This window comes from Miniopterus natalensis, chromosome 11, assembly GCF_054644295.1.
Source record: "Miniopterus natalensis isolate mMinNat1 chromosome 11, mMinNat1.hap1, whole genome shotgun sequence".
NCBI lineage: Eukaryota > Metazoa > Chordata > Mammalia > Chiroptera > Miniopteridae > Miniopterus > Miniopterus natalensis.
In genome coordinates this window covers 5,730,749-5,744,471 of record NC_142091.1, presented here as the reverse complement: position 1 = coordinate 5,744,471, position 13,723 = coordinate 5,730,749, and the positions used below count along the sequence as shown (strand labels likewise).

At 61.1% G+C, this 13,723-nt stretch overlaps 1 protein-coding gene across 3 annotated transcripts; it reads right to left on the bottom strand.

The window, feature by feature from the left end:
* Nucleotides 1-2,106: 2,106 nt before the first annotated feature.
* On the bottom strand, nucleotides 2,107-9,835 carry MCAM (melanoma cell adhesion molecule). 3 transcript variants are annotated; one of them, XM_087821480.1, is made up of 16 exons: nucleotides 9,754-9,835; nucleotides 7,352-7,476; nucleotides 7,054-7,261; nucleotides 6,905-6,975; nucleotides 6,726-6,813; nucleotides 5,455-5,634; nucleotides 5,228-5,349; nucleotides 4,982-5,144; nucleotides 4,767-4,885; nucleotides 4,555-4,696; nucleotides 4,269-4,390; nucleotides 4,016-4,157; nucleotides 3,836-3,907; nucleotides 3,552-3,699; nucleotides 3,111-3,228; nucleotides 2,107-2,653 (listed from the first exon to the last, which is right to left on the bottom strand). In XM_087821480.1, exons 1-16 carry the CDS (start codon nucleotides 9,818-9,820, stop codon nucleotides 2,624-2,626), a joined length of 1,917 nt encoding a protein of 638 aa, XP_087677606.1. In that variant the 5' UTR covers nucleotides 9,821-9,835; the 3' UTR covers nucleotides 2,107-2,623. The 3 variants fall into 3 exon arrangements, with proteins under 3 accessions (XP_087677606.1, XP_087677605.1, XP_087677607.1); XM_087821479.1 differs by having other exon boundaries at nucleotides 3,836-4,157; XM_087821481.1 differs by lacking the exon at nucleotides 3,111-3,228.
* Between the last annotated feature and the right edge of the window lie 3,888 nt (nucleotides 9,836-13,723).

The following is a 13,723-nucleotide window of genomic DNA, read 5'->3' as shown; positions in this document are numbered from 1 at the left end:
GGCAGGCAGTGCCCTCTCCCGGCCTCTGACCCTGCTGGGATGGCCGAGGGTAGCCACCCTCTGCTTAGAGCCTGTAATCTGTTCCCTCCTCCTCGGCCCCTTCCGTGGCCTCCTGCTGCCGGGGTGAGGAAGCCTGGGGGCGGGTGGGCGCAGTGCCCGGGAGAGATGCTGCCTGCCCTGCCCCTTGTAGTTCCCGTGTCTTGTACCTGCTGAGCCCTGGCTGGCCTGGCCCCTATGAAGCACCCGACACCCGCTTTCTCGCTGTGGTGATTTGGAACTTTTAACCTTATATATCTTTTTCCTTTTGCTTTGTTTAAAACAAAGCAATTTTTAGCACACTGAAGAAAAAAAAAAAGCTAAACATTCTGTGCCTTTCTAAGGCAGCACTGTATCCCAGGCTGCATCTTAGAGCTTAATATGGAAACACCAGTCTCAGCCCCGCTCTGCCACGTGTCACTGTCCCCAGGCCAGGGAGGAAGCTGGCACACAGGGTAGCATGGCTGGTCCCTTTCCTGCCATGAGCTTAGTTGGAAGAATGGGCAGGGGACTGGGGGTCCTTTGGTTGGTTCCAGTCAGCCTTAGTTACCAGCTTGAGTGGTGTCTCTGGCAGGACAGCAATGTCCTGTGACTCTGGGTCTGCCTGGACTTCAAGTCCCAGCCTCCAGATCCCAGGATGACCGCTGTGTGGGAGAGCCAGGTGGACTCTCCTGAGAAGGGTGGTTTTGTCTTCCATTTTGGTGGATCCTGAACTGGCCTAGACCTCCTGCCTCTCCCTTGCGTGTGAAGCTTCATACTTAAAGCATTAAGCAGCTGGTGCCTCTATGGGATCGTTTTCCCTGGGAAGGCAGCAGGAAAGGTGTCCCGACACCTGTCCTCATATGGTGGCCACTAGGTTTCGGGGGGGGAGGGGAATGTTTTCTATATGACGGCATCTTCCTTCTCTCCCCTTCCTCGGTTTCCCCACCTCATCAAGGAGGTGGAGAGTCCCTCTGACGCCCCATTTGACTGCACATCCTGGTCTGGGCGGGGCTGCAGAGCCGTGTGTGTCAGTGTTAAACATGAAAACTTAGGTGGGATTTTTGTTGGCTATTTTAAAAATGTGTCATTAATATAAAAAATTTTATATTAGTATTTAATCTTTCTCACATGTAAAGAAAGAAAAACAGAAGGTAAATATTCTTACAGAGACTAGCAGAGCTTTAAGATTCGTTTCATTTTAAGTCCATTTTTTGCCAGTGTATTAATGTTTAGAGGTCTGTTATACTAATGTTATTTATTAATTTTTTTCATTTATATAGTTAACTAAAGAGCTTTTCCAAGCACCCATGTCTGTAAAGTATTTTTAAATAAAGTTTCTTTTGTTGTAGCCGACTTGAGTTCCTGCTTTCCCGGGGGGCGGAGGATGATAACTGGGGAGCTATAGGTGTGCTCATCACAGGTCTGCATGCTGCCTGCCGCTTCTGGGGCAAGTGCAGGTGACAGGAAGCCCGCCAGGCTTTGGGCGCCTGCTGCCGAGCAGTGGGGGTCGCCCAGTGGTGGAGCTGAACCACTTGCTCTGCTGCAGCTGCTAGGGTGGTGGTCCTTCTGGACAGTTCCACGTGTAGCCCAGGCCACCGTGGTTCCCACAGTGAAGGAAGCGCAGTGAAAGGGTTCTGGGACAACCAAGCTTTATTCTCCATGTGCGCGCACGTGTGTAAAGGAAGCTTTGCAAATTTACAACCTAACAAAACCACACACACAGATACACACACACGCTCTGGCCCCAGTTTCTCATCCTTAAAGCACCATCCTCCCACTGGGGTCCTTCTTTGGGGGTCTAGGTCCATTAGCTCAATTTGTAGAAGTTTGGTGCTAGTATAACTGATCTTAATCCCCTTAAAGGACCACATGGACCTCATCTCTGCCCTACTCTCGCCTTTCAGTCTATGATCACGAGCTGACTGAACAGAGGGGCTGTGCTCCATGGCCTCCACTCTGGGAACATGCTCAGCTTCCCCGCTGCAGGGACAGAGATAGAGCCAGCGCATCTTTGAAGGAATGACACCAGTTCCTGGCTTCTGCCCAGGGAAAGGGGTGTCACAAAAGGGACTCCTGCAGGCAGGCAGGCAGGCAGGCAACTGGTCTCCACACTGCTGGGCAGGCTCACGCCAGGGCACACCACACGCCACCCGGGGAGGAGGGCCTGGCTCAGTGTGCCCCACCTGCAGTGATACACTCAACCGTGAAGCCAGCTGTGGGGCAGGAACCCCCTCAAGGCAAACAGGCCACCTGGTTCCGCAGCTGTTGGTAGAAGACGGTGACATATATCCACCATGTGGGTAAAGAGAAAACGTTCTGCAAGGAGCCCTCCTACCGCCTCCTGAACATTGAGCCCCTCGGGAATGAGCAGCACTCAACACTTCAAGACGGTGGGGTGGCCCCAGGAGGGGCTGCCAGGGCCGCGTGAGGTCCTGCTTGGGAGCGCCCTGGTCCTGGCCAGCCCTCTGAAGTGGGGTCTGCAGGTGAGGGGCAGGGGTGGTCTCTGTCCTTCACTTGAGAGGCTTTGGTGACAGTCCTGAGTGCTGGGGAGGGCGAGCAGGGAGCAGACGCGCCAGCGGAAGCGGAGCTCAGTGTGGCTCCGTGGCTAGTGCCTCAGATCGATGTATTTCTCTCCCTAAAAATGGGGGGAGAGAAGTGAGAGGGGACATGGAGATGAGGAGCAGAGCTCAGTGTGCGGGCACCAGGAGGGACGAAGCACGAGCGGATGCGCCAGGTGCAGCAGCCCGCAGGGGAGCCCGGCGGGCAGGGGGCAGGCGGCATGCGGCAGTCTAGGCCCCGAGGCAGCCGGGCCCCTTCACAGCCCGCAGCCTGAGCCGCAAGTGCCGTCTGGGAAATGGTGATGGCGAGGGGACGGGTCTTTGCTCTCAGTCCTGGGATCTACCTTGTCCAGGGTCCCTCAGCCACTTGCCTGGCCCTACCATCTGTGAATAGTGTTAGGGGGCAAGATGGGGTCTGCTCCCAATCTCCAGCAGAGAAAAAGGACAAAGTTAGTTTCGGGGGGAGAACCGTAAGCCCGTTGTCCCCAGTCCCTGAAGCTGTGTCAGGCACTGGCCATAGCAACTGCCTCCTACCTGGTCTCCTGGAGCCCTCTTGTCACCGTTGCTGCCCTGTAGGAGGCCCATCTCTTCTGGGAGCTTATCTGACTTAACTTCAACTACAAAGTCACTCTTACGAGATGGGGGCAGCGTTCTGGGAGGAGGAAGGGAGGCAAGAGGTTGGCAACTCGGGGGGGAAGGAAGGACAGGGGCCCTTGGAAAGGACTGGGCTGGGCAATAGGCTCTTCAGTGCCCTGGGGCGAGCACGGGGAAGGGAAACGGGTAATGCGTGAAAGGGAGGCGGTGTGATTAACGGAAGCTTGGAGGTGGGCAGGAAAGCACGGAGCACTCAGACCCCGTCCCACTCCTGCTCCTGAGGGGTGAGGGGGCGCCGGGCAAGCAGGGGAACATCCTGAAGAAGCAGCAAGCTGGGTAGCACAAGATGGGTGGGGGCAGGGTGCCAGGAACAGCGCTTACATCTCTTGTTTGCCTGACCGCCCACACGGCAGCTTGCCCTTCTTGTAGAAGAAATAGAGGACAGCACCCAGCAGAGCCAGGACCAGGAGGCACACTGTCACAGCCACGATGACCACACCCTTGCTTTTGGGCTCCGGCAGCTTCTTCTCTGTCCCACAAAGACACTCCTAGTCAGCCCCCGCCCCAGGCTGCCAGGTTTCCATCGCTGCCCACCCAGCCAAGGGCTGGCAGAAGAGGGCTTCCCAGGGGCGGCAGGGCAGAATGAGGGGCCAGGCCCAGCATACCTGTGGAGGTGCTGTTGGCTCTGGCATGAGGACTGACAGTGGTGGTGGTGAGCCCAGTGGTTCTGTTGGACTCTGGTGGGAGACCAATTAAGTGGGTTGGGACAGAGGTTTGGAAAAGCATAAGCTGATGCCCATGCCTGGACATGCCCCTGGACATACTCTGCAGGGTAAGGCCCTTACCCAGCTCCAGGAAAATGATGGTGGTATTTCTGCCCAGGGAGTTGGAAGCCACACACTCAGCACCGGTCTCCAACAGCTCTGGAGTCACAAGGACATTCAGGATGCTCAGGACACTCTGTGGACCTTGGTCTTGCTCGCTTGCCTACAAGGAAGGAGCAGCCGCTCAGGGGCTGGGGGTGTCCAGAGGCGGCAGTGAAGCCAGGCAGGAATCAGCGGGAGCACAGAGCATGGAAAGATGAGGGTGCCTGCTCACCTTGCCGCCCACACTCCAGGAGATGGTGGGCCGAGGATGTCCTGACGCCTCACAAGACAGATTCAACACCATGTTCTCCTGAACCCACATCTTCCTTTCCTTCAATGCCATCCATGGAGGTCCTGGAGGGGCAGGGGTGGGTGAGGCAGCGAACTCTGCTGGCCTACCTCCCCCTCGCCACTGAGTACTCCAGGGCAGTGGGAGGCCTTTTGTCCTCAAAGAGCTTGAAGCACCCAATTTGGGGTGGCTTCAAGGGGCCACACGATCTCTGCTCAAAGGGCCTCACCAAAAATGGCCACGTTGACCAGCTGTGTGGAGTTCAGGCCGGGTACACTGGGCACAGATGCCACACAGCGGTATCCTCCCTCTGCCTCCCGGTTCAGGTTGTGTAAGTCAAGCACAGGCCCCTGGCCCAGCACCCTGCCTGTCTGGGGTGAGAGATGTGTCAGAAGTCACTCCTGACTTCACCCACCCGCAGCCCCAGGGCCGCCTTGGTACCTTTTCTCTCAGCCACTGGAACTCAAGGGCTTGGTTACTCTCTGCTTCACAAGTCAGGGTGAGGTTGCTGCCCTCTTGGCTTTCAGGGGCTGCGGGGCTCACCAAGACATCAGACACATCTGGGGACACAGCAACAGTGTCAGCGCTGTGGGGCAGGGTGGGGTGGATTCCCTCTTGCCCGGCCAAGTCCCCGTCCTGGGCCCCCAGCCCCTCACAGTTCACCAGCAGCTCCTGTTGGTCACTCAGCAGGGAAGCCGTGGTTTCCAGGTCCAGGCCCTGACACTCGTAGAGCCCGCTGTGCTCCTTCTGGGCAGGGGCCAGGACCAGGACCCCGTTGTCAACGGTCGTCTCCTCCACCATCTCCCTGGTGCTGCGGTTCTGGGGGAGGATGACAGGTGAGCAGAGTACCCTCTGCCCCCTCACATCCCAGTCGGCACCCGGGTGTACAACGCCCTTGGCACCTGCTTGCTGATGCTGAAGTGGGGTGGGGGGTTGCCATCAGCCAAACACCTGATTTCCACGCGATCCCCTTCCTTAAGCGCTCCCACGGGCTCCACTTCCAACCACACTTTCTCTGCTGGGTCTGCACAGCAAAGGGGGTAGCTCGCTGCCCACACTGCCACGCTGGGTGGGGAGAGGACAGCAGGAGTCTCCCCCAGGCGGGGCCCCAATTCAAGTCAGTACTCACAGAAAACAGGGACAGTGACTTCCCTCGACTCCTTCATGTGGTTCCCACTGGGCAGCCTGTAGCTGAGCTCACAGTAAAAGTGGGCATCTTTGTCTTCCTTAAGCAGCTGGGCCTTCAGGACGCTCCGCAAGGTGTACAGACCACTGGACTCCACAATCTGGGACGACTGGATGTGGACCTCTGGGCAGGGAGGAAGGGGAGGGGGCTTGGCCTCAGCCTACCTCTGACCCACTGTGGTCTCTGCAGGAGTTGGCAGAGGAGACCTGAAGGGACCCCATCTGTACTTGCCCAGGGCCAGGTACAAAAGGCAAGCTGCCACCCTTCAACCCAGCACCGTCACTGCTCGTTACCTACCCAAGACAAACACACATAGCACACATACAAGGGTGTGTGCAAATCATGCTGCAGTGATGGAAAAAACACATGAGGAAACACTCTAGAGGCCCACTAACACGAGGACGAATGGAACACTGGGCAGCATGCTGAACAATCAGGTCCGTCTAAACAGACTGACCTGCACAGGTTTCCAAGGCTCATGTCAAAGGGAACACGAAACCATACAAAAGCGTGTACTACACACCACCACTGAGACCAGGTGTTCTCCACCTCGGCACCGTTGCCATTTTGGACCTGATAATCCTTTGCTGGGGGCTGTCCTGTGCTTGTAGGATGTTTAGCAGCATCCCTGACCTCTGCCCACTGGGTGCCACTAAGCATCCCTCCATTCGTGACAACTAAAAATACCTCCGGACATTGTCAAATGTCCTGGAGAGGGGGAAGAACCGCCCCTGGTTGAGAAATACTAATTTAGGTAATAAAAAACAAAAGCCTTTGTTTACATATGTAAGGACATAGAAATAGGCTTAAAAGAACACACACTAGCCCTGGCCGGTTTGGCTCAGTGGTTAGAGCGCCGACCCATGGAATGAAGGGTCCTGGGTTCAGTTCCAGCCAAGGGCACGTACCTGAGTTGCAGGCTCGATCCCAGCCCCGGTCAGGGTACATGCGGGAGGCAACTGATCGATATGTCTCTCTCTCTCCTTCCACTCTCTGAAAAGCAATGGAAAAAATATCCTTGGGTGATTAAAAAAACACACACACTAATAGTAGAGATGAATTCTAGGGCAGGGTGTGTATCTGGGGCAGGGAGGAAATCTTCCTTCTAGATTTTTAATACAGTTTAAATTCTTATGAAAACATTTTCAAGTGCACTTTAAAAAAAAGTAAAATAAAATGTAAGGTGGTTTTTAAGGGCTGAGAGGACTACTTACGGTTCTTCTGCTCCTTCAGGGGCCGGCCGTCCTTGTACCAGATGACTTGAGGAACCGGGTACCCATTCCTCCCCACACAGGTAGCAACCTAAGAAGGACAGGATGAGTCTTCCTCCCTGAGACCTCGCCAAGCCCCACCTTAACTCCTCCTACCACCTGGCCACCTCCAAGTAGCTCACCTCCTCAGGCTCCCTACTGTTCACAGAAATGCCCAAGCCATTGGCCTGGATGCTTGGCTCCTCTGGAGCTTCTACAGGGAGAGAAATGGGGGACATGGGACCAGCACTTCATCCACCCACATTGCCCGCAAGGCAGGAGGGGCACTCACTGTAGACACGGAGCTGGATTCGATGCTCCTGGGACCGAGGGCGCTTGCCCTGGCACAGGAAGATGCGCTCATCATGGGGGGTGACATCTGTCAGGGCCAGGGTGGGCCCTTTGTCCTGGAGGCTGAGCCGATGCTGGTACTCCCCAGGCTCGCTCTCCCCTCGGCCCTGGCGCACGCGGAAGATGAGTGTCGGCTTCTCCTTGTGGACCTGAAGGGAGGCAGTAGAGGAGGGGGGTGCTGGGCTACAGGCAGGGTGCCGTCTCCCCACCGTTGTGCCCTCTGCAGCCTCAGCACTCACAGAGAACCAGTCAGCGTGGCTGAAGTTGCCCGGGGAATGGGAGGGGCCACACTTGAGCAGGGCTGTGCTGCCCACTTCCACCTCCACCAGCTCCGGCTCCGGCTGCTCCGCCGCTCCGGGCACACCTGGGGGTGAGGGAAACCCAGCAGTTGTGTCAGCTCCAGCTGCCCTCCACCCCCTCCTTGCACACCCGCTCACTGCAGCTGTTCTTCCTGCCACTTCGGACGTCTGAGAAGGGGCTGTCCTCCCCCAACCCTCAACCACTCTCTACTCTTTGCCTCGGACCAGCCCTCTTCCAGTTCAGGGGAGTTGGGATGGTCATCTCTGGTCATTGGAGCAGAGACCCAGACAGCCAGGCCCCTCCCAGACGAGGTGGCGAGAGGGGCAACCCAGGCTTCGCGCCAAAAGGAAGGCCCCCTTTCCTCCCAGGCCCCTCCTCTCCAAGTGAGCTCAGAGTGTGGGAATGTAGGGTATGTGCCAGGCTGGGCACACAGGCCGCTTTGTGTCCCCACACCCAGAAGAAGACATCACTACTCTACCTTTTGCCCCTCAAAACCCCTCTCCAAGTCCCCCACAAGACACACTGGTTCAATACTGGCCAGAAGCTCCCCTTTCATGTTCCCTAAGCAGCACCTCCATGAACACCCCGCACAATCAGGGGACCCATCCTGGGAGTCTTGTGAGTATGCAGGGGTCACAGTCTCTCCTAGGGGTCAAGACAAGGGCCAGGCAGTGGGCAGGAATGACGTCAGTGGTGCCAGTGTGCTGCCTGCTCTGTCAGGAGGTGATGTCACTTGATGCCCGCTGCCTGGACTCTGGGACCCAGTCTGCCTGGCCTCACTCTGGGACGCAGTCTGCCTAAACTCACTCCGGGACCCCGTCTGACCTGGACTCACTCCGGGACCCCGTCTGACCTGGACTCACTCCGGGACCCCGTCTGACCTGGACTCACTCCGGGACCCCGTCTGACCTGGACTCACTCCGGGACCCAGTCTGCCTGGACTCACTCCGGGACCCAGTCTGCCTGGACTCACTCCGGGACCCCGTCTGACCTGGACTCACTCCGGGACCCAGTCTGCCTGGACTCACTCCGGGACCCAGTCTGCCTGGGCTCACTCCGGGACCCTGTCTGCCTGGGCTCACTCCGGGACCCTGTCTGCCTGGGCTCACTCCGGGACCCTGTCTGCCTGGGCTCACTCCGGGACCCAGTCTGCCTGGGCTCACTCCGGGACCCTGTCTGCCTGGACTCACTCTGGGACCCAGTCTGACCTGGACTCACTCCGGGACCCTGTCTGCCTAAACTCACTCCAGGACTCCGTCTGCCTAACTCACTCTGGGACCCAGTCTGCCTAAACTCACTCTGGGACCCAGTCTGCCTGGACTCACTCTGGGACCCAGTCTGCCTAAACTCACTCCGGGGCTCCGTCTGCCTAAACTCACTCTGGGACCCAGTCTGCCTGGGCTCTGGGTTGTTGCCCTGGTCTGGCTCCCAGACAAGGAGGACAGATGCTATGGTCCTCAGGCCCCAGCAGAAGCCTCAGATCCCTGGTTCCCTTCCCCCAGATCTAGAAGAGCGGGCGGGGTGGGCTGGACCTGCGGACGCTGTGGAGCTTGACTTAGCCCCTTCCCCAGAAACAGCTGGGGGGGCAGCAGCCCCGGTTACCCCCGGACGCTGTCGCACTGGGCGTCAGACCGAGGAGCTGGCTACACCTCGTCCTCCCCTGGCCCAGCCGGACAGCGGCTGCGATCTGGGAGAAGGAGCCAAAAGAAACCTGCGGCACCGCCGCGGCCATACAAGGGCAGCGCGGACGCCCGAGCGCCGCCCCGAGCTAGCCCGCGCCGGCTCCCCGAGGGCCCACGCCCCGAGCTGCAACAGGTGCAGCGCGCTCCCGCTCGCGGAGCCGCGACCTCCTCCCGCACCCGCGACCCGGTCCGGGTGGACGGCGGCGCCCCGCACCTCCCCCAGCCCCGGCCGGCGCCCCGCTCGGGCGGGAGCCGCCCATCCCGGCCCCGCACCTCCAGCCTGGCTCGCAGCCCGCGCTCCGGGAGAGGGGGGAGGGCAGGCGCGCCCCTCCAGCTAGGAAAGCTGCCTCTTCAGCAACAGGCGGGCGCGGAATCCACGATTTGGGGAGCGTGCTCTCTAGCTGCGCACCCCGCCACCACTCCCAGTGCGGGCCCCAGAGCAAAGCACCTGAGGAGTCCCCCCGCGCCCCTGCGGCTCGGCCGCACCCCTTCCCGCGCGGCCCGCAGCCGCCCCCGCCCCCCCACTCCCGCGCCCGGTACTGGAATCGAGGCTGCAAACTGGCTGGACGGAGTGGCGCGCGCCCGGCGCCGGGACCCGGGAAGGAGGGGCGCGCGCAGCTCGGGCCACCCGGGTGCGGGCCCCCAGCGACCTCACTCACCCGCGGCGCGGCGGCAGCAGCAGCAGGCGGCCAGCAGGAAGGCGCAGAGGAGCCCGGACGGCCCCATGCTTCCCAGCGGAGGGCGAGCGCCAAGTGAGGCGGCTCCCGGACCGCAGCGCTGACGTCAGCGGGGGGGAGGGAGGGGGGGAAGAGGAGGGGGAAGAGGAGGGGAGGGGAGGGGAGGGGGAAGAGGAGGGGGGGTGGGAAGAGGAGGGGAGGGGAGGGAGGGGAGGGGAAGGGAAGGGGGAGGGGAGGGGAGGGGAGGGAAGAGGAGAGGGAGGGGGAGGGGAGGGAGGGAAGAGGAGGGGAGGGGAGGGAGGGGAAGGGAAGGGAAGGAGGGAGGGGAGGGGAGGGGAGGGGAGGGGAGGGGGAGGGGAGGGGAGGAGGAGGGAATGGGGGAGGGGGGCCGAGCGCAGGTGGCCCCGCCCCGCCGCCCTCCTGGGTCCCCTGCGGGGCCCCGGGCGCCACTGCCCTGGGGGGGTCGTCGGCGCACCGCAGAGCCCCACCCCGGGCGAAGCCAGAGTCGGCCTCCAGCCCCCAGCTTGGGACGGGTGCGCGGGCAGAGACAGGTATCTCTGGCCGGACTGACCCCGGAGGCTGCAGCAAGGGGATGCCGGCAGGAGTGGCCAGAGTCGCCCGGTCAGAACCAGCAGCGCTCACCCCGCTCAGCCCCTACCAGCCAGTGCAGCCCTGGCGGACCTCCTGGCGGAGGAGCCGCGGACCCGGGCCGCCCATTCAGGTCCCCTCTCCGCCTCCGCCTGCACCCGCCAGACCCCCGCCCCATAGAAATCAGCCGGCCACGGTCGCGGCCCGGGACTGCTCTACTGCGACTGCCGCCGCCCCGCACGGCCCCGCCTCGCGGTGCTGGCCTTTTGAGGGAACAAAGCCGGGCCGGACCCCGCAGACCCAGGGTTACCGTCCGGGGCAGGGGGCAGGGGAGATGGTGCCTTAGGGCTGCTCCTCCGAGCCCGAGCCCGAGCCCCTGCAGGGCCGTCCTTGACTAAAGGAAGGGGGCAGGGAGCTGAACTCACGGGCCCAAGGCCTTTTCTCACTTGTCCAAGCCCAGGCCTTCAGAATTTTTTCCTGGACTCTTTGCTTATTGAGTGCTTAGCCTGGGACTCAGTTTCCTCTCACCCGAATGAGTTAATTGGGTACAAGTTCTCCAGCTTGACCCCAGAAAACCTGTTCCCATTCCTGGCAGTTGAAAGGACCCCTACTACAGCCGGGCTCCACGCGGGCCACCCAGCGACCCCCAGGCTCCCCAACAGTGCGATTGCTGCTCAGGAGCTGGGGGTGGGGCCTGGAGGAGGAATCAGATCTGGCTTCAGGCAGCCGGGCCTGAGTGGGGTCTGCCACACAGCGGGGTGTGGGCAGCCTGCAGCTCCCCTTCTCCCCAAACCCTGTTCTTCTGGCCTCTTGAACTATGGCTCTAGGGAGTGGGGTGGGCTCTTGCCTCAGACCCCCCACCTTGGCCGGGGGCTCCTAGGGCAGGGAGGGTCAAATAGGGGCCTGGCCAGGCCGCCTTGCTGCGGGTTGGGGGAGGAGCAGAGTGAGGAAGCACATCCCAGACTTGGGCAGGCAACCTGAGAGAAGGCTCTGGGAGGGCGCTCTGATGACGCAGAGATGACCAGCAAACCACATCAGCCATGCCTTCAGAACGCGCTGACCCTCCTCCCTCTCCATAAGTCTCCAGTAGGGCCCAAGCCTAGCCAGCCAGCCCTGGGGCTTGGAGCCAAGGGTGGGGGGCAGAGAGGAAGGGGAAGACCATGGCTCCCCACCCCCAGAGTGAATCTCTGGACTGGCCTGGGCTTGGAGGGGATGGATGCGATTGTCTGTCTGCAGGGGTTGCTGTTTGCCCTGGCAAGCCCAGAGCTGGGCATAGAGCTCTGCTTCCCTGCCCCCACCCCCTTCCCTTCGCACCATTAACTAATCAGCCTCCTCTCTCAGCCCTGAAAACAATGCCAACCAACCACCAAGGACAGTCAGTTCGGATTCTTCAGCCCTAAGGAGAGTGAAGCCAGGTGGGGTTAGAGAAGCTGCATCCGCAGTGAAGGGGAAATGGAGTTAGAGCTCTGGGTGAGCTCTGGCATGGCCTCATCAAACAAGTACAGGCTGCCTTTAAGGAAACCAGGAGCTTGGGCTGATATGAGTGGCCTGGGGGCAGGCAGCTTTGGGATGGCCTAATGAGGGGGCCACTTTGGGGTTCCAAACCAGAGGCAAGACCTTGGAAACCAGAAGGAAAAGGAGTAGTGAAGACAGAAGAGGACAGATGGAGCAGAAGGTGTTGGGTGTCAGCTCTCTGGCTCCTCTAAGGTGCCAGAGACAGAGCTTCAGCAGTTGCAGGAAAGAGGCGGCCCAGGAAGAACCTGCAGCAAGAGGGTTGAGACCCAGCAGAAGGGGAGACCAAGGAGGCAGGGACGAGCTTCCTGCCAGCAGAGACACTTGTGCCTGGACCGGGCTTGCTCATATATAGGCCAAGATCAGAAGAAGATGCCCTTGGCAAGGGTCCTAATTCTTTGCTTGATTTCTCTGCAGAAGGAAGGGGTAGGAGTGCTGCTTTCCTGCACCCCCATAGTAGACACAGGCTACTTGAGATGAGAGAACCCCTGTGTGTGGAAGGCCTGCTGTTGCGTCTCTCTGGCATAAGTGTCACTGAGGCTGGTAGGGTGGTGGCTGAATTCTGGGTGCCTCAGCTAAAGTCTCCAGGGTGGGTGGGGCCCAGCTCCAGTGCAGTTGGAGGTAAAAAGACAAGGATGGGTCTGCCGCCCCCCAGGGGCTCACTGGGGTGAGGTTTGAACCTAGGAGCCCTCGCTCAGCTTTAGCATAATGGGCGCAGTGACTCCCCACTCGCCTCTGGTCCGGGGCCTCCCAGGAGGATGTGAGAAGGGCAGGCTGGGCTGAGGAAGGAAGCTGACCAAGACAAGCTTGCAGCTGCAACCAGAAGGATCTGGGGGTGGAGGGGGTGGCCCAGCAATCTTGACAATTAAGGAGTCTGGGGAACCCCCTGGACTGGCCAAAAATAGGGTACAGTCGGATTTGGAAAGGCGGTAGAAGAATATTTCCAGAAGGGGGGTCTGAGTTGCGAGGACACTGCTGCGGGAGTAGAACACAGGAGGGGAGGGGGGCAGCTGCTGCCGAGGACACCACGGAGCAGGAAACCGGATCCTGGGGGGCTGGGTGGAAGACGCGGGAAGAGCGTGAATGGGGGGAAGCAGCCGGGTCCCGGCCGGAGGCGGGCAGCAGGCTCCGGGTCCCGGCACCTGGCGGGCGGGAGGAAGGCGCTGCCCGGCTGCGGCGGCCCCAGAAACGCCGGAGGGGGTGGCTGGGGGATGGGCGGGGCTATTTTTAAACTTGGAAAAAACGTGAGTTCATCTCCGTCCCGAGTGCCGGAGGCAAAGGCCCCATTGTGCGGGTCCGAGGGGCGGGGCGAGAGGCACAAAGGCGAGGCCTGTGCCGGCGGCCGGGGCGGCCCCGCAGCTGGCCCCCGCGCTCGGGGGCGTGCCCGGCGCGGGCCCCGCAGCTGGCCGCGGGCGGGCTTCCCACAGCCCCGCTTTCCCAGGCCGCGGGGGCCGTTCCCAGGCTCCCAGCATTCCTGCGACTCCCCGGGGGCGCGGCCCCTCCCCGCCCCCCGGGCTCCTCCCGGGGAGTGGGGCCCTTAAGCAGGGGGAGGGCGGGCGCGCGGGGTGTGCGGGCCCGTCGAAGCCCTGGCGCCCGCGCCCCACGCCGCTGTGCCCTCTGACCCGGGCTCTCCGCGGGGACAGTCCTCCAGCACCGGAGCCCGCCCGGGGTCCCACGGCGCCCCGAGAGCCGCGTCCTGCCGCGCCCCGAGCTTGACCATCAAAGCCCGCGGGCGGCTGGCGGGGCCCCTGCGCGGTTCTGCCCCCCCCAAGCCCCGGATCCGGTCTGCTCGCCCCCCGCCTCCGAGGTTGGGGGCGCAGTTGGGCAGAGAGCCCGGGGTGCCTCCTGGGTG

Excerpts from the sequence above, each read along its gene's own strand:
- MCAM (XM_087821479.1), bottom strand. The coding sequence starts at position 9,820 with ATGGGGCCGTCCGGGCTCCTCTGCGCCTTCCTGCTGGCCGCCTGCTGC. Across the intron at positions 5,350-5,454 it reads AGTCACTGTCCCTGTTTTCT|ACCCAGCAGAGAAAGTGTGG; the intron begins GTGAGTACTGAC and ends TTTGCTGTGCAG. Across the intron at positions 2,654-3,110 it reads AGAGGGCTCCAGGAGACCAG|GGAGAGAAATACATCGATCT; the intron begins GTAGGAGGCAGT and ends CCCCATTTTTAG.